General features: G+C 43.5%; 1 protein-coding gene across 3 annotated transcripts in view; it reads left to right on the plus strand.

The window, feature by feature from the left end:
- The window catches only part of col4a5 (collagen, type IV, alpha 5 (Alport syndrome)), a 289,160-nt gene that overhangs the window by 228,037 nt on the left and 40,650 nt on the right, over positions 1–20,473 (plus strand). For all 3 annotated transcript variants that reach the window (XM_068047230.1, XM_068047229.1, XM_068047228.1), the window contains 5 exons: positions 1,041–1,167; positions 3,092–3,172; positions 4,214–4,312; positions 7,802–7,852; positions 9,707–9,892. In XM_068047230.1, coding sequence (XP_067903331.1) covers positions 1,041–1,167; positions 3,092–3,172; positions 4,214–4,312; positions 7,802–7,852; positions 9,707–9,892 — 544 coding nt within the window. The remainder of the gene's footprint in view (positions 1–1,040; positions 1,168–3,091; positions 3,173–4,213; positions 4,313–7,801; positions 7,853–9,706; positions 9,893–20,473) is intronic.

Genomic DNA, 20,473 nt, shown 5'->3' on the forward strand with positions numbered 1-20,473 from the left:
CCACTGGGCCACACTTCTTGTGGTCAGAGCCAGTCTCCCAGAATTTCAAGCCCTTTGTTTTTCTGTAAATCTCTCTCCTTTATCTCTGTTTTTCTGCCCTTTCTCATTTTGTTTCCCTCTTAATCTGCCCTTGCATCTGTTACCTTTCTCTTCTCGATGTTCTCTGTGTATTTCTATCTCTGTTACTCTCATCTGTTATTTGTTACTGCCCCTCTTTCTCGATTAATTACTCTTCCAGAAACCAGAGCCATGGGAGGGAGGGAGTCAAAGTGCTGAGAGAAGCCACAGCTAAGTGCCACGGGATTGAGTAAGCAGGAGAGTGCAGAACAGCTTGAGCTCACACTAGATGCAGAGAGAAATTCCCACCTGCTGTTGGTCTGCTGCATAGGCCTTCTTCATGCAAGGCCTTAGCACTGGTTTGGGCTGGGCCCTGGAGTACAGGGGTATAAGTGGGTTTGGTGTTGGCTGCTCGCAGGGCAGAGGGGTTAAGGCATGATGGGAGTGATTGGAAACTGGGAAGGTAGAGCTTCTGGGTAAGTCCATGATTTTTTTGTGAATTATTGAATTTAGCTGTTACATGAAGTTTATTTTTAATGACTATACTGCGGGGTCTGTGAAAAACTGTCACGGCAGCAGTATGTCAGGAAAAATATCGCAGTTAGCTTCATATGATTTAATTTTGTGATGATGCGTATGTTGTGTAGTACACTTCATTCTTAATCTCCAAATGCTCCCATCATTATCACCACCAGCAACAAACTTAGAACCAACAGCACTTTAACATAATTCAAAATATTCTTTTCAGAAATTACCCATGTTTAGAAGGGCAACCTATACAATTCAGCTATACTGCTGGATGCTTTTCACAGTTCAAGTTGACATGCAATGAAAATTTCACAGTCTTTGTTGTGCTTGATTTAAAATCCTAGTGATGAACAGTCCTGAGTACCTGAAGTCCGGTATTCTTGAATACAGGTATGAACAGATGTCTTTTATTTTTTCATTCTGTTTTCTCACACTCTCATTCTCTTTTATTCCAGGGTGAACCAGGCCTTCCTGGTTTCTCAGGTAGCTCTGGAAGCAAGGGTACTCCAGGTGCCCCTGGTCTTCCTGGTTTGCCTGGCGCGCCAGGTACTAAAGGTGATCCTGGTCCACCAGGATTCCCAGGTAAGTCCTTGTAAAGACAAAACTGTATTCCAAAGGAATTTGACATTTTATGTTTAAAAATTAGAAAAATTAATCTGCTTATGATTCAACTAAAATATTGTCAGCTGGGCTGGAGGAAAGGTTGGCATGTGATTTGTAGATGGCTGTGGATTCAGACACTAGTGTAAGTTGTCAAAAACAAATCACCTACTGCTGCATGGAAATGAGTTTCAGCAGACTTGGCAGTACTGTGATGAATATTTGACTGCACCAGGATGTTTCATCTTCTTGGCTGTCATTCAGCATTGGGGAAATAATCTATTTCTGGCAACATCCACATTCGACGACATTGGAGAGATGTGATTGGGTTCCCTGTCCTCAACAAGGTTAATGACCAGAGCATCACCAGTAGCATTTCAACCCGCCCTCAATGTTTCTGGCAGGAACACAACACCTGCTGCACCTCAACGTTCTCTATCAATCCAAAAATTCCATCCAGAATATTAGCAGAATAGCTTCATTCATCAGTTTCCCTGCCTGTGGAACTCTCTCCTAGTTGGTGTCATTGGCTAGAACATTTGTTCGTTACACATAGAAATTGACCATTATTTGTCGGATCTGGCTTGTTGATGTATGCAATGGACTGTATGAAGGCTGCAAGTAGTCCCTTCTCAATGTTACTTCTTCTATTATCTGTGTTCTCAGGATCCAAGTGGCTGAATGTTATAGATTTAAATATATGCACAAAAAAGATGGAAAAAAAATTGAATTCTTCAAGTGTCAATATCATTCGTGTTCTGTCCTATTCAGGGGAAGGTATTATAGTAGAAATGTTACTGGCTAGTAATCCAGAGGCCTGGAATAATAATCCTGAGACATGAGTTCAAATCCCACCATGGCAGCTGGGGAAATTAAAATTCAACTAATTAATAAATCTGGAATAAAAAATTGCTAGTCTTATTAATAATTATGAAACTACCAGATTGTTGTAAAAACCCATCTAGTTCACTAATGGCCTTCAGGGGAGGAAATCTGCTTTCCTTACCGGGTCAGGCCTACATGTGACTCCAGACCCACAGCAATGTGGTTGACTCTTAACTGCCCTCTGAAGTGGCCTAACAAGCCACTCAGTTCAAGGGCAATTAGGGATGCACAATAAATGCTGGCCTTGCCAGCAGTGCTCATTTCCCAAGAATGAATTTAAAAAAAATTCACAGGCTACAGTTAACAAAAATGTATTGCCCTCCCCTCTGGGCTGAGGAAGGTTATGGTGGTGTAAGGTTCCTGTGTGAAATATCTAGAATTTTTACCCTAAAATAAAAGCAAAATACTGAGGATGCTGGAAATCTGAAATAAAAACAGAAAGTGCTGGAAAAGCTCAGCAGGTCTGGCAGCATCGGTGGAGAGAAATGCTGCCAGACCTGCTGAGTTAGAATTTTTACCCATTGATTGCCAATAGGCTGAGTAACTAGTCCACAAAATCTGGGTTGAGTCAAGCTCAGATTCTGAATGAAAGTATCTGAGCTATCTCAATCCATTTCCTTGTTTTTGATGTTTTAAAAGACAGACTTTATTTCGAACTGTTGCTAAGAAGAAGTTAATGCTCCCCAAGCAAGCATTATTTACTCTACAGACTAGCATTTCTGATCTTCTGTTAATTAACTGTTTTTTTAAAAAGTTAAATCCTTTAAAATTCCATCCGAATTTTCTGGAACAGCAATATCAATGACTGAAGCAGCAAGGAAAGGTTTAGAGTGTTGTTGCTATTTTTAGGGCAGAATGGATTATTAGCCAGAATATATAGTTTTTGGTTAAGTTTCAGACCACATTTCTGGTGATACCTATCTTTGCCTGTTTATGAAGTCTCATCATAACAAGCTTAAAAACACAATGGACCAATCAAATATGTGGAAGTTAACCAAATTTTGTTTTCCTTGTCTTGCAGGTACCCCTGGAATTCCTGGTCCTAAGGGAGGTGATGGCTTCCCAGGTCCTCCTGGCCTTATCGGACCACCTGGCGCACCAGGTATATTAAAGACAGTGTAAAGCAAACTAGTTAGTTTGGACATTTAGGTAGAAAATCCCATTTATCAGGTTATCAACATTGAGCACAGACCATCAATGCCAGTTTGATAGTGACTTGACATTAGTAAGCACGTAAAAAATGTCTCCCTAATGTTGAAGCTCTAAAACATTGATGATGTGCAGTTTATGTTCCATAATTTTGTCCGCTCTGTCATGCAGAGCCTAATGGCTTTCTCAAAGGGCACAACCATCATAAGGCACAGTGGTTAGCACCGCAGCCTCACAGCTCCAGTGACCTGGGTTCAGTTCTGGGTACTGCCTGTGTGGAGTTTGCAAGTTCTCCTGTGACCGCATGGGTTTCCGCAGGGTGCTCCGGTTTCCTCCCACAGCCAAAGACTTGCAGGTTGATAGGTAAATTGGCCATTATAAATTGCCCATAGTGTAGGTAGGTGGTAGGAGAATTGAGGGAAGGTGGGGATGTGAGAGGAAATATGGGATTAATGTAGGATTAGTATAAATGGGTGGTTGCTGGTCAGCACAGACTCGGTGGGCCGAAGGGCCTGTTTCAGTGCTGTATGTCTAAATAACTTTTAAAAAATAATAAGGCAAGATATGTTAGAAATTTCCTACCAGCATTTTCAAAAGTAACTTTAGCAGAAGATGAGGAACAGGTCTGTTACTTGGCATCTCAACCAGAAGCTGGTGAATGGCACAGTGACCCTTAAAAGGGAAGGAACATATGTTTTTTTGTTCCCTATGATGAAGAAAAATGGAAAAATCTAAAGGCAAGTGACTGCAAGCTGCTCATGAACATCTCTTGGTGATTGAGCACCAACTGACATTAGTAGAGGCTTGGAGGGAGACTACACCTCCACTTGGCTGTAGATTGGTACATAGCAAAAAGGTAGACCAGAAACAAATTAAAGTATTTTGAATAATTATTTCATGTTAATTCAATTTTTCCAATTTCTACCTTGGATTGCCCCAAACTATTGATAGTGTCCTGATCAGTGACAACTTTAATCAATTATTTTGTTTTCAGGTGCGCCAAGTCCCCCTGGAATTCCAGGTGCTCCAGGAGAGAAAGGACTGCCAGGTCGTGATGGTATTCCAGGCCGAGCTGGTCAAAAGGGAGATCCAGGTTAGTTTACTTTCTCAAGTAAATGGATTTAACTTGAAGTAAATAGAATTTGTAACTCTATGACTACTTGCACTTATATCGTGGTTTTAATGTACAGGATGTCCCAAGGTGTTTTACAGAAAATAATAAGGCTGGCCTAGCCTTGGAGAGAAAGGTCAGGACTGATTACTGAAGGCTGAATGGAAAAGGTCGCAGTTTTTAAAAGGGCAGAGAAGTAGAGAGGTGGAGAGGTTTAAGGAGGAAGTTCCACCGATTAGGGCTGAGGTAATTGAAAATCTGCCATTACTAATGAAGCAAAAGGAGGAGTGGTGCACAGGAGGATGAAGTTGGAGGACCAAAGGGTGTGATGGGAGATGGAGGATGGGGACGGATCTGTGGCTGGAAGAAGTAGAGAGGCATGAGGTTCGGGTGGGTCTTGAAAACAAAAATAATGATTTTAAATTGGATGCATTGGGCACAGTGTAATTCAGCAAAGATGAGGGTGATGAATAAATGGAACTTAGTGTGGAACAGAATGCAGGCAGCTAAACTTTGGATAAGTGATGGTTTATGGAGGATGGGGAATAAAAGGCCAATAAGGAGAACACCGAAGTAATTGAGACTGGAGGTAACAAAAGCATGGTTAAAAGTTTAGGTGGCGAGTGGAATGAAAGCAGTGGCAGAGGTGGGCAGTATTGCAAAGATGGAAATTAGCAGTCTTGATGGAAAGGCTGTAGGTTTTGAGATATGAAGCTCTGGGTCATGTTTCATTCTTACAGTTCAGCTGAAGGAAGTTATCACTCATCCAAGACTTGGGCTGAAATTTTATGCCCTCCTTGCAGGAGAGGGCTGGAGGCAGTGCTGTTACTGTTGCCTTCCTGCCCCCGCTGCAATTTTACGAGGGCCTGGGGCAGTGGCGAGAAACAGCCCACCTGCCCTAGGCCCTTAAGTGTCACTTAAGGGCCTCCTCCCGCTGCCGCTGATACATTAGCAGCGGCAGGTGGTTCAGGGCCCCAGGAGGCTGCCCAGTAAAACTTGGTTGCCTCCTTGGTGGGTGCGGCCCTCCTGCTCGGGCACCCCCCCCACATCCCAATCGCCCCTACTGCACTACATTTCCCTCCCCCACCCCCAACGACCCCCCCGCCCCCTTGCATCACCGACGCCCAGCCGATTGTCCCCGGTGAGGCCCCACACACTTGCTTTTTACCTGGGGTCGGCGCCCTCTTACTCTTCTGGCTGGGTGCTGTCCCAGCAGTGGCCACCGCTCCCTGCTGGGACTGGGTACTGCCAACCTGTTGATTGGCTGGCAGATCTTGGAGGCGGGACTTCCTGCCTCAGAGGGGCGGAAGACCTGCCCGATTCTAACTAAGGGCCTGGATCATGTAAAATTATAGCATGGCTTCCAGGGCCAGTGGACGCTTTTTGGCTGGTGGGCGGGGCCTCCCGCCCAACATAAAATTCTGGCCTTGACGTTGATCATGGAAATGGTTGTTGCAGTGAGAGAAGTGGTGGAGACATAGAACTGAGTATGCGTATTGAAGCTGCTCCCATTCTTGTGTATGTTATTAAGAGGCAGCATAGAGACAAAGGAGAGGATGGGGCCAAGGATGGATCCCTGGGGAATCCAGAGGTGGCAGTGTAGAGAAGCGAGGAGAAACAACTGCTGAGGATAATGCTAGCTTTGTAGACTTCACAATTATCTTTGTTAAGGATGACTCTCACTCTGCCACCACTGCCCACTAGCCCCACCCCCCCACCCCCCACCCCCCACCCACACACACCTCCACCCTTTGCTAATGTCAATTTATACTGGCTTTGGAAAAGAGGTAGCAAAAGTTACATTTTTAAGTGGAGACCAAATTAGAATCTGACTTCAGGAGATCTGCACACTTAGAGGTCTCCAGGATAGTGAGTGCTTATTGAGATCAGGCTGTTCAAGGAAAAGGGGAGGGTGGGAATCAGGAAGACAGAAAACGAAAGCTGGACGAGGAGAGATGCCTTGTTTAAGGATACTCATTAATTCAATAATATAACTTTGAGATTAGGCAGGCAGTACTTGAAATAAAAGCATCACACTGGTGCAATACATAGCATTCTTCCAAGCAGAAAGAATAGAGTCTCATGTTGGTTTGCAGAGAGAAGCCTTGTGAAATGTTTTGGCAGATTACATGGGTCAGATAGAATCTTTGAAAGGGCAAATTATGCATGGTCCAAAGAAGGAAAGGCCTTGATTGATTGCATAACTTTCAGTTATTCCATGCCTTTCTTATAATTGCATCCATGGCAAGAACTGCTTGCAGGTCTATACTGACTGAAGATAATGGTGTCAGTAGCGTAGGGAATAACATAGAGAGCAAGAGTAAATGATAGGTAGAAACTGTAGAAACTACAAAATACCTCATTATGTTGGATTACTACAGCTGGCACCCTATGTCACTCTATGTCACAAGAAACGGAACTGCCAATTCTGATCATCTTTCTGTAAAAATAGAAAACAAAATGGTTATCATGTTCTCATGATAGCACAGTGGCGCAGTGGGCAGCACAGTGGCGCAGTGGTTAGCACCGCAGCTTCACAGCTCCAGTGACCCGGGTTCGATTCTGGGTACTGCCTGTGCGGAGTTTGCAAGTTCTCCCTGTGACTGCGTGGGTTTCCGCCGGGTGCTCCAGTTTCCTCCCACAGCCAAAGACTTGCAGGTTGATAGGTAAATTGGCCATTGTAAATTACCCCTAGTGTAGGTAGGTGGTAGGGGAATTGAGGGGATGTGGTAGGAATAGGAATATGGGATTAATGTAGGATTAGTGTAAATGGTTGGTTGATGGTTGGCACAGACTTGGTGGGCCGAAGGGCCTGTTTCAGTGCTGTATCTCTAAATAAATCTCAGCTACAGGGATTAATTTAGAGATACAAACTTCAGCTTCTCTTTACTGGTCCCTGATGAGAAGCATTATTTATGCTTTAAATTTTATTCTAACTCAATGGAAATGAAAATCGGGAGAGATGTATAACAGGCACTGAATGGATATCACCCGTTAGTCAAAATCATGCCTGGTCAGTCTCCATCTAAGTCATGATTTCCAGAGGCCAAGTGCTTACTTCAAAGTAAAGAATAGAAGATGTGTGTGAGAGAGAGGGCTGCTCTCAAAATCACAGAACACCTTTTGTGGAGGACTTGAACCAGGTCAGATTCCTACCTTCAAAAAATTGAGATGCCTGTTTTGAGAGGGAGGAAATGTAAAAATCTAAGCCTTCTTTTCAAGGGACTTTCCAAGTGTTGAGCAATTCGATGGTTGATAAAGACCATCTGCACAAATAGTATAATGAGAGTTCCTGAAAGAACCACTAATAGGCCAGTTTTGCTGCACATTTCACATTGCCGCAAAGCAGTTTTGTCTTGAGAGTCGCTGCCACTGAAGAAAGCTCTAGCCTATAAAAGGTTAAACTGAGTGCTTTCACTTTTGTTTTCTGATTCTCTTCACTGCTCTGATTGGTGTGATTTTTATCTGTAGGTCCTCCAGGCCTAGGACGCCCAGGGTCCCCCGGTACTCCAGGAATCCCAGGTAAATAAGAAATCAGAAAAAAGTCAAATTCATAATTTAGTGAAACATGTGTCTTTAATTTTACAGCAGGAGTGCTGTGTAATCTTACTAATTTTCAATTGAAAGATTTCAATGGCATTAGATTTGCTTTTTAAACCAACAGTAATCAGAGTAAAGGTTATTTTTACACTTGTAGTGATAAATGCCAGTAAAGCAGAATCTGCTGATTAAACAGAACTATATATATGTTCAGAAGTGAATAACAAAGTTGTAAATTAATCTGAGCCCTGAAATTTAATATGGTCCTTTAGTCTCTCTCATATATCATACATTTAACATGGTGCTCGCTGCTGGCTCAGTAAAATGAAAACCACAGTAATGACAGCTAAAAGTAAAGTTGAGATGGCACTGATCAAACACTGAGGCTACTTTAAGGTCATCATATAGAATTCTGTGTATAATTCAGAGGAGGCTCTCATGCAGAGAGGGGCAATCCAGGAGTGAGTTGTAGGCTATGACCGAACTGAATGTTCAGATGGATATTTTTATAGAATAATGAATACCACGGAGTAATATTTGTGTGCAATGTAATCAAGGAGTTCAAATGAATAATATATAAGATAATAAGGGGTACCTGAGAAACAGGCACATGTTGCACTCTAATTCAGGCATTCAAATAACATAAACTATGAGAGCAAAGGTTTGGTGATTTATGACTGTCATCTGCATCATACAGACTGTAGTGTTTGTGGGAGCATTTTTATCACTTGCCTCACTCCTCCCAGTGTTTTTGTGGAGGGAATAGAGTTGAGTGCAAACTTGCAGGTAGCTTTTAACTTTCGAGCCAGAGGCAGAGGCCCAAATCTTTCTGAGAGACAAACCTTATATAAATGGAAATAGCAATCTGCAGGTACCAAATGAGTGTCCCAATGCAGCTTGTCAGTTTCTGGCCAGAAAAATCGCAGTCAGCCTCTACGCCATGTGCAAGTAGGTCCTGGGGAGTAGAGGAGGTGAACCAGAGCTGGGGAGTGAGCCCAGGTTGGCAGCAGCCCACAGTTTTTTCTGCAGCTTTTGGGTCCATTATAATATAATGTTGAAAACATTTTGGGGAAGCTTCTGGAACAGCCAGTAGCCAGGTCCTTTAAAGAAACACTGCTTAGGCTGCTCAGTACCAGGATATAATGGTAGAGCATGTGCAATGCACTGTCATGTGCCACTTAAATTGCAATAGGTGTTCTTCGAAACATTCCAACTGTGATCTAATGAATGTTTTGTACACTCCAACATCATGTTTCTGAAAAAACATCTGTTTCGTACAATGGCAATTAATTGCTAGTGATTTGGTTCAGACCAAAAATATCTAATAGCCATACTTTTTTGACTTCCTGACAACCACTATGGATTGAAATGTTGAAAATTGAATTCTGTGGACAATCACAACAGCTGATTTACCAACAGTGAAGAGTTCCACTGCCAACGGCATCTAATCTTCTAATTGTTCAAGTATTTTGGATAACATGCAGTGTTGCCCAACCCAATGTGAGGCGTGAAATTTTAGTGTGCCTAGATACAGTTCTGTTGAGAGTCCAATGATATTTTTACAAATATTCTGAACTCTGTTGCAATTACTCTAAGGTTATCAAAACCCATCAATTGAGTAATGATCTTTAAATTTATTCTACAATACCTATTATTCTGTTTAGTTAAGAAAATTGAAATGTATCAACTTTCTACTGCAAACTATCTAAAGATGTGAAGGATGATGGTTATCATCAGAGAAAATGCTTAGGAATGACCTGAATCATTGACTTGTTAAGTGTATTTCAACTGATGCTTCATCCCAAGCCATTCACTATCTACTGTGATCTCATATAGGATCAAAAGGAGATCCGGGTGTTCCAGGTATCCCAGGTGGTCCTGGAGCTCCAGGTCTTAAAGGCGATCCCGGTTTCCCAGGATTCACAGGTCAGCAAGGTCCACCAGGTCCACCTGGACCACCAGGATATTCATTGGAAGGTCCAAAAGGTTCACCAGGGTCTCCAGGACAGCCGGGAAGGTCAGGTAAGACCAGAAGAATGATATTTCTTCCACAAGTGGAAGATGAGTGTATTGCCTTTTCCCACACATTTGTGCACTATTTTCATTCGGCTGCCTTTGCATGTGTACAATGTATCTGCTTAATGTGAACCATCGATCACGGAAAGCACAGTGTCCTTCATTTTCAAACATTCTCATTACCAAACACAGCCACGTTTTTTCATTTGTTTATTCTACATCATCCTTACATTTGATTTTAGAACATCTTCAGAATGTTATGTTCTAATTTCATTTCATTTTGTTTACTAGCTAAGTCTCATTCAGATCATTTCACTATAGGGACTGTCCCAGCCCTGGGCAGGTCACTGGTGTATACAATTATTCAAAACGTTCCTAGTCTCAGTAGCTTCTACTACAACAGTTCTTGTTTTTAAAAGACCACTTGCCAGGTGAGAGGGAGGTGGGAGGTGAGAGTAGGTCATCAATCTTTGCCCCTATTTAAGATAAGAAAGATGTTTACTTAAATATTGTAGTCCCTTTTTAAGTTTTATTTTTGCATCAGCGTATGAATTGAATTCTATGCAGGTCTCTATAAGAAATGGATATATTTAGTGTGTAGAAATATAGATAGAAAATACACAAGCAAGAGAGAGATCCCTATGGTGTGTTTGTTCAATATTTAGGATTAAGAGCTTCATGGAGTTCAAATACTGGGTTAAGAGTTCCTTTGTGTAGTGATTTCATAGCTACATTGGTGAGGAGTTTCTCAGCTTGCAATTTCTAGTAGAATTGTTAATCTTTCCTAATAGAATGCACACGCATACAGGCCCTGATATTGGTGAAGAATGTGTGGGGGAGCGCACAGGAACCCTGACAAGTCCGGGGACGGAAACTCGTCAGGATCATATTATAATTTTATTCTTCTGTTTCCCAATCGGCAGCCGACCAAATTGGTGGGAAATCCAGTGGCAGGAGGCGGCAGCCCCGGATTCTTGAGGATGGTCCCCAGCAATTGGGAGGGGAGCATGTTGCAGACCAGAGCTTTGGGAGGTGGTGGTAGGGGGAGGTTGCTGATTGCAGCAGGGGCTAGACAAATCAGCTGGAGGGAGGCTGAAGGCCTCCTTGAGGGCCCCACAAGGAATGCTATAAGAAGCACTTATCTTCTGGAGCTGGCAGCTTCCCCCACCACCCACTCCATTTCACTGCTGGGTTTCCTGAACCTTGAGAAATCCAGCCAACAACAGTTAAATTTAAATCAGGCTCCCAGTCACACTGTAGGAACCGATTTTAAATATGATAATGAAGTGTCCTGTTTCTCAAAGGCGGGAAACATGCATGTTGTAACGACCCACCACTATAACAACGGCTAGGGCATGTCAGGTTCAGTTTCATTTGTGTCCTTTCTTAGGATTTTACCACCACCACCCCTGGCAACCCCACCAACCTCCTCCTACCCGTTATTGGGAATATTTTTGAGGCCATAGTGTCAGTGCACATTTTGACCAGAGGAACTCTTGGATTTTGTTAGTAAAATGGTATTTTGGTGTGCTAAATGCAATACAAAACACAATAGGGAAATTTTTAAATGCCCAAAATGCGCAAGGTTGGATCAGAAGAGATGTTAACACGTTAAAAATCTGAATCCTGATCTCAACCCGCCCACTTCTGGTTTTAAAGGCCGGCCAAGTTTTCCAAGCTTCGGGAAACCCGGCTGCTACAGGGAGATGAAGACTGCTGGATCCAGGGAGGTATGTGCTTTTCCATTTCCCTGCTGGATCCAGTTTACCTGTTTCACTAACCCCACTGTGATCGGACATCACCCCAATGCTTCCAATCTTCCACCCCACCCCATCCCACACCCCACCCCCTACCCCCGATCCTTCTGATCTCCCTCACCCCGACCCTTCCGAGCTCCCTGCCAGACCCTTCCAATCTCCAACCCTGACCAATCTCCACCCCCGCCCCCTCCGACCCTTCTGACTACCCACCCACCCTTCTGATCTCCACCTCTGACCTTTCCGAACTCCCCACAGACCCTTCTGACATTCCGACCCTCTGCCCCCCCCCCCCCCCCCTACTCTAACCCTCCAACCCTCCAGTCTCTTCCACGAGACCGCCAATCTCAGCCGATCCCAGCTTCTGATCTTGTCTCTGGCCTCCAATCACCTGCCCCCCCACCCCCAAGGTACAGCCCTCAATCTTGCCTCTGGGTTTCAATCTTCTGCCTCCTCCAGACTCGGATCTGCCTTCTGGCCTCCAATTCCCATCCCGCCCAGGTCTTTCCGATCCTTTTGTCCCTCTTCTCCACTTCTTGGCTGTAGTCTGCTGTTGAAAACCTACCCACCTGCCAGCCAGTCAGTCTCTCAATCAAACAGAAAAAAAGTAGCTAATCAGGTCTCGCCCTTAAATTCCGCAGGAAACCTGTTCTTCCAGGTTTCACAACATCAAAACAGCCGTCCTCCCCCTCCCTCCCTCACCTCCAATTTGATATTCAGCCCAGTATTGCAGGTAAGTTTAAATGAACATATTCACTTGAGTTTGGACAAAGTATTTTTGTTTTTGCGAGTTTTTCTTTCTTATGTTAACTACCATGATATTGGTCAAAGCAGAGGGACTTCTTGTAGTTTTACTGAGTGTCCATTTTGCAGAAGGAGGGCGTGTTTAAGTGATTGGGTTGTTTTGATATGGAGTTAAACCCCTGGGATTTGAGGATTCAGCTGAGTCTGATGAGGTGAAAGGATCAGAATTTGCAAAATCTTGATCAAGTTCCTGATTGAGCAGGAACAAGGATGATTGTTTTGGGAAATATAAATGTCACAGTAATTCAATAGGGGAGTGTTGCTGAGACTGAGTTGAAGGTTCCTTGGGGAACAGTAAAGGGAGCTCAGAACTGAAAGTAGGAAAGAGAAAAACAAAAATTAAATTGTCGAGCATGCTTATCCTCACTTCTGACTAAAATCACCTCCCATTTAATAAAAAATCTGAATTGAACAGCAGTGCAGGGGGACTCCAGTCATTATCTGCTCAGTAATTCCTGCTGCATAAGGTTGCATGGTAATGCACTTAATGAAATGCTTCGATCTAACGGCTGGTGGCTTTCTAACGATTAATATAATTTCAGTTTCTGCAACTCAAGGTGAAATATTGAGTTTGTTTTGATTTCTTAACATGAAAAGGGGAACCCAGCCTCAAATTTACATTTTTTAAAAAATCCTCTATTTATTGAGAAATGTTCCACTGTAACAAGTGCTCTGAACTGTTTGCTCTTGAACTGTGCTTCCGGCCTTTAACATGTTTAAAAAGTATGTTTTTAGCTCCCGCAGTGCCCTAGCAAGTGAATCCCTCTCCCATCCAGTGTGAAACTGAGCTGTCTAGAATGTCTCATGTGCTGTGCACAGTATTCAATGATTTCACCTAGCCTAGCAGCTGGGTGTTATAATTGACCTGAGCACTATGCTTCAAGGGAAAGTATTTGGGGGCTAAATTGGAAAGCCCCCGAAAACAGGCAAGGGGATCACAATGTGCAGTTATCCTGCATCCGTTTGATGTAATGCAGGCAGTGCAGCATCTTCATGCTGCCTGCTTACTAGCTTGATCTTCAGCGCACGGCCAGCACTAACCTCACTGTTGATTTACTTCACACATCAGCAGGGAGCCCAAAATCAATACTTGCCAGCACGACTTAAAGCTACCCTGTACCTCTTAAAGGCAAGGTGCATTGTGGCTGGAGCAGGTGCTGGGAGTCCTTTGTGAGCTGTATCTAACCTGAGAAAAGAAAGGCAGAACATGGGACAGCACAGACACCCAGCTTTTCAGACGCAGCACTGGAGGTGTTGGTGGAGGAGGTGAAAAAGAGGACAGTGAAAAGGCAGTGGGAGCAGATAGCAGCGGAATTCAGTGCCAGGAATGCTGTCCCAAGGATATAGTGCCGCAAGAAGTTTAATGGCAGCACATGAGTGATCAAGGTCAGTGAATGCATCTTCAAATGGCATATCCTACTAACTACACCACGAGCCTCAGACACCGCTCAATTCACCACACCTCCATTACTCACCTATCAACAGTCTCTATCAATCAGGACTCATACTGGACATTCGTTTACTTCACCTCACCCTCAAATACTTAGCACTGTAGCACCCACCTCACACCCACATCTCACAGCTTGCACACACTGCCAGCTCAGCTTGCTACCACACATGCTCAGACTGCTGCCATCATAGCTGTGGATACCAGTGTTGAGAGGGACTTGCAGGGTATGACAGCAGTCCAGCAATCTGTCCTTCACTAGATTGCTAGGATTGCTGAGGCGCAGCTCCGGGGGAGTAGCAGTGGCTCCATGGAGCACAAACCTTCTGCCCCCTCTCAGGATGGCAGCATATGTAATCCCACCCTGCCACTGTGCCAGTGCCCTTGCTGTTGTCTGCCATCGCAGTTTTCTGCCACCCATGCAGAAATGTTTCAGTCTGAAGCTGGGCCTTCTAGACCCAGAGCTGCTCAAGGCCATCCTATAAGATTATCTGCAGTCTCCTCCACTGAGAGTCAATAGCCTTCCACCAGCCATGCTGCAGGCACTGGAATATCACTGTATAGGAGCAGTGGATAGGACTAAAGGCACACGGAAGACAGGCACTAAGAGAATGCACAAGGGTGATTAGTTTAATTTTGCATGCAGTAATTTATAAATTTGGTTTGGAATATGCATTTTGTGTTGGCTTTTATTTTTGCATTGCAGTCAAGAGGTCACTATGAATTTTGGTGACAAAGGAAAGGTAAAGGGTATAGGATTGTTGGTGAATGAGGAATGGGGCTGAGGTTACAGGTGTCCCACTTAAATTAGGTTTTCACATACAAACACCAGCAGAAAGGAGCTGCCTACGTTGCAACCTCCCTTCCTCTTTCTCCTCTTCCTCTTCCTCGTGCTCCTGCTCTTGATCCTCAGCTTCTTGTCTGGTTACTGGTGGCACGGGCTGTTCCCCCATGATGACGAGGTTGTGCAGCATGCAGCATACCACTACAAATCTTGAGGCCCGCTCAGCCAAGTACTACTGAACTCCTCCAGAGTGGTACAGTCAGTGGAATCATTTCTTCACCATGCTAATGATATGCTCTATCACATTTCTTGTGGCAGCTTGGCTCTGATTTGCACATGCTGCTGCATGTTGTGCATGGGTTGCGAACTGGAATCATGAATGCTGTTGTCAGCAGATAGCCCTTGTCACCTAGTAGCCACTGTTTGGTCTGCTGTGGTGGCTAAAGTGCAGCTGGCACAGCAGACTACTGCAGAATGAAAGGATCATGTCTAATGCCAGGATATCAGGCATTAACCCGCATGATTCACTGCCTGGGTCACACACCAGCCGGACTTTGAGAGAGCGCGTCCCTTTTGGTTCCAGTACAGGGTAGAGTTGGTGTGGGGTGTCTGCAACGCGATGTGCATGCAGTCAATGGCACCCTGCATCATGGGGAAGCTGACAAATGTTGCACACCCTTGTGCTAGCTCCACCTACTTCTCTCTGGCAATAGGGAATGAAATTATGATACCTCTCCTATGCAACAGTGGACTGCAAACTGTGAGATGTTGCTAGTATCTCCAGAACCAGCCTGGAAGGAACCAGATGCCTAGAAGTTCATAGCCACAGGCAATGCCGTCCTAGTCTACCTCTGAGTTGGAGTTGTGGCTGCAGCAGTTGACAGATTTCAGTGATAAATGCGTTAGTGAAACACTGACATCTCAAACATTGGTCATCACTGGGACTCCGGCAGGGGAATTCCTCCCTGAACACCCTGGGCAAAAATGGCCCTCTGCTGAGAGCCCTTCTTCCCCGGTGTTTCCCCCCCCCCCCCCCCCCCCACCACCACCACCCTCTTTGAGCACGTTTCCTGCTCTGCTTGGCCTTTACTCATTTTCCCTATCATGCTCAATTCCAAGAGGAATGCTGGCTAGTGCACCCATGCCTGGAAGGAACTGATCTGTGCAGAAGCCATCAAGTCAGCAGAAGTCCTTCAGCACCTGCCATAGAACTCCCTGTAGACTTTTGAAACTTAACAGAACTATGGTAAGCACCAAAAATGTGTAGAATTATAGCAACCGCCAGAAGAAATCAACCAACAACTAATGTTATGTAGTTGATGATTCCTTTAAACAGTGCTGGTGGGAGTGTCCTTTCTGCTGCTTAATGTGTGTTCAGCTGTGTGAGTTTAAATTAGGTTGTCGGCTGGAGCAAGGAGTTCCAAAATGCCAACGTTAGGGTCAAATCAGCAGTGCATGCTGAGTAATGTCATGATTTGCCTACTCTGCATACATCTGGCGTGCTAACACCTTTACCAAGATGCGTCCAGCACACATCATATTAGAAGTGTGTGCTCGCACTCTAGATGCCATTTTGGATCCAAAAACGGCACTTATATATAAACGGGTACTACCGAGCCCAATTTCTTGATTTGTGTGTCTACACATGACCTAAGGACAGGATCAGGCTTGGATACAAGGTCCTTTATGGCCATTTAGTCTGATAGTCTTTACTGTCTAGACTCTCAAATAGCCACTTAGGCAGAAACCCGCTGGCATCTATGGAGCTATACTACCACACCCGCACTCTATCACAAGGCATAAACCAATGCTTTTAGCAGAGAAAGCAGGAAGCTGGAAAATGGGTGAAAAAAAATCATGATTTTTCCCGCTGTCAATGGCACACTTTCGCATTTTTCAGAGTGAATGAGTTTCTGCAGGTGGCCCGTTTGTGTTTCAGAGCAATGCTGAGAAAGATACATTTTCTTTTGGTCAACTTTGATGATACTTTGAATATCTGTATTTGAATCCACTAAACCAAAAATCTGGCAATAATCAAGCAAGTAGCTTGTCCACGGTAGTGTTTTACTATCCAGAATTCATTGCAATAAATTGAAGGGAAGGTCTCTTGCTGATGAAGAGAATTCACTCAATAGAATTCTTAATATGGAGTGGAACATTGTGCTTATAGTCAAGCATCTTAAACATTAATTTGGGGATGGCTGGGTCCTCCTTTTCCCCTAAAATTGAGAATTTATTTCCGTTGTACTCTGTTGCTTTAACTGGCCTATATTAAGTTTCTAACCAGCAGTCTTGTTTTGTGATATGGTATATCTGACGCATCTAATGATGACCTTTGGTTGAACCTTGACCCTCCTCAGGTCCTCCAGGTTAGACCTTTAAGTAATAATTAACTTGGATGAATTAGGATTATAACATCAGTAATGTATGTAGCATTGAACAATAAACTATAATATGAATTTTCATTTTTTTTCACCAAAACCTGGATCTTTCCTGCAGACTTTGCAAATAGTATTCAATGTTGTTCCTCCAAAATGGACACTATTAAGTTTTGAAGTCCAATCTACTCCAAGAAAAGTAGGTTATTGTACATTCTCTTCCTAAATGGAAGTGAAGTTTTGGACCTTTCTGTTAATGTTTACACAAAATAAGATTTCACCACTGAGGAATGTAATAATAAATGGTATGAGCTGTGAAGTTGGAGGAAAGAGACAGGGAATGGATAACTTACATTGTTTAAGGTATGCCAACTGACTGAGTGTGGACAAAAACTGATTTTCCTTTAAAACTCCTGTAGACTGTGTCCTTTAAACAGGCTTAAGGTCAGAAACATATGCCTCGATTTTAGCCAATGGGCAGGAGAGGGCCAAGGCAAATGTGGGTAAAATATTGAGATCGAGCAACTTGACCCCAACCTCCCACCCATTTAAAATTTTACAAACACAAACAAGGCTCTCACCAAAGACTTAATCTGGCCGGCTGTCGGGTGGGAGGCTGCAGAAGTTCATTGAAATGAGACCCTATCATGAAGATTGGCAGAGCTTCCATGTCCCCTGCATCTGCCCTGTGAATACTAGGACCATAATGTACTACATAAGATGTCAGAATCAAATGCTGTATCACCTGTTGTATATCTTTGATCCCATCCTGTGACCTTTAGCCACAGAGAGACAGCAGCAGCCTGACTGCTGTTGCCAAGCTCTATTTCATGAAACGTATTACAACAGATCTCCCCAACTCCAGCAAATTCATCTTGTACGGTCTGCACAATCAAAATAAGCACTTTCCTTCAAAGAAATGAAGCCCGCCCCCCCCAGCAACCCCTCCCCACCACAATAAATTCATCTTATCCCTAACCCCAATCCTAAACTGTGAAGGTTTATTCCAGAGGCAGATCTATTTAGCAACACTGGCAGGAGAAAAATCAATGGGAATAGCAACAAGGTCAGTGGGAGCATCTACAAGACATGAGGCTTTGACCATAACAAGCAGACGCAGTAACACAGATGAATTCAGCAACAACAAGGCTGATGCCAATATTTTATGTGGGGGGTGGTGTTGGGGGGGGCTGGTACACAGGAAGGTTGGCAAGGGAGGGAAAAGCTGATAAACGTTAAACGTAGCAATGGGAAACCACTGGCCCGGGGCCACTGGACAACATGTCAGAAAAACCAGGATTGAAACCATCAGGCAAAAGTCTATTTGTGATCTCATGAGATGCAATTTCCAATTTAAATTAACTTCAACATTGCACAGGGTGTAGAACGAGTGGCCAATCCGATCCCTTGAGTTTCCCACTGGAGGGGTTCCCTTACAATGCCTCCCCCCCACCGCTATTGTTTGATTCCCACATTAATTTTGGTCTCGCCAGCAGTACGGGTACTACAGGTAGATTCAGTGCCCTGGGTTAGTGAGGGGAGAACTGACCAGCAACTGTTTGCCACAGATTTAGGCTTGGTGACTCCCTGTTGAAGCTCACACATGAGTAAGTGGCACTTTAATGGGATACCACAGGAACCATGCCCTGATGAGCAGTCATGTTATTAGGAAAGATGTGGAACAGTGTGAGGGGTGGGGAGGGAGTAAAGGAAACCAAGCCTGGGGGAACTTGAGGCTAGTGCTGATAAGTGAACTTGTTCCTTTTGTTAACAGTAACACTGACATATAAATATTGGCCAGGACACTGGGGATACACTGCTGTTTTTCAAAATGGTGCTATGGGATTTTTTCCATTCATCTGAGGGAGCAGACAGGGCCATGGTTTAACATCTCATCCTAAAGATGGCACCTTCAACAGTGCAGCACTCCTTCTGTACTGGACTGAAGTGCCAGCCTAGATTTTCTGCTCTAATCCAACTCAAAGGTGAGAGTGCTACCACCAAGCTACAATTGACACTTAAGTAACACCATCCTGACCCAACCAATAACCTGTACAAAAATCACACCATTGGTCATCATGGAGATAAGTGGAACTGAGTCTCTGCATTGACAGATGCTGGCGGACACCATCAGTCCCACTCACTGCTGACAAGGTATACAACTGGTCCATCGTCTTAACAGAGTAGAAATTGCTGTTAATGTTAATGTACAAACACAGCAAATTCCTCACTCTGCCGCTTTAATGGAGACGCTAACCCGTGTAAAATATACAAGAATGCCATTGTTAAAATAGTGGCAAGAGGAATTTGACATAAGTATTTGTATGACAACATCAACAGCAAATTGTACTCAATAGAATTGTTTTATATGGAATTTAACAATAAGAATAATTGTATTTTAGTCACAAAGTTGATACTAACATTTTTTAAGGTTATTTGGCATACCTATTTTTTATTAATTTTAATTCAAATGATTATATTGTGTATAACTCTTACTATAATACTATAAGCTACTGTTTCAGAAATGCTTTTTGTTGCATGCTTTTTTAAAATATAGACTAAAGTTTAAAAAGCCTTAGTTAATCAGCTCTGTAGTTTTTATAGACTAACCTTGCTTAATCCTTTCCTGCTCAAAGCTTTAAAAAAAGGCTGCAAATTCCCTTTGGGGAAAAAAACAGTGGAAATCTTGAATCTTCTGGGTGTGGAAGGGTTAACCTGTTTCTGTAATGATGACTGAGGCAAAAATGTTACTCTGTGTGCTTAAAACCTAGATGATTTTTGCTTTTGAAATAGTTCTGTAACAGGCTTGTGAAGTTTCTAACTAGCATTCTCATTCTGTACTGTGCGGTGTGACTGATCCATCTAATGATGATCCTGGATCTTACTAATCTTTGACCCTTCCCAGGTCCTCAAGGTTAGATTCTTAATTCTGTAAGAAGTTACTACTTGGCATGCTATGGGTGTTCTGGCGGTGTTGGAATTAACCATGTAACCCTTGGGGAAATAGCAGAATATGATGAGTGCCATGAGGAGAAGCAATGGTTTACAAACTGAAAGCATTGCAATATTGATTTATTAAAATGACAACACCCTTTAATTGGTGGTGATAAAATTGTTAACATTGCAGTTCTGCTATGTGTTATCTGGTGATTAAAATACATTATTTTAATACATGTGAAATGGCAAAAGATTCCTGTGAACCTGTCTGGACTAATGTTTTGAATCAGTTGGGCAAAGCATTTACGAGCAATAGAGGTGAGCAACAATAGAACCAGTATTGTTTCTGTCACTTTGTCATCCTTGGAAGGATGGAACCAGCTGAAGTGCATTAGATCAACAGGTTTATTTCCTTAATTTTCCAACTGGGGTAAAACACCGCCCTCGGGAGGGTTAATGGGGTATGTTTTGCTCTCAACT

Source organism: Heterodontus francisci, chromosome 15 (assembly GCF_036365525.1).
Source record: "Heterodontus francisci isolate sHetFra1 chromosome 15, sHetFra1.hap1, whole genome shotgun sequence".
Classification (NCBI taxonomy): Eukaryota; Metazoa; Chordata; class Chondrichthyes; order Heterodontiformes; family Heterodontidae; genus Heterodontus; species Heterodontus francisci.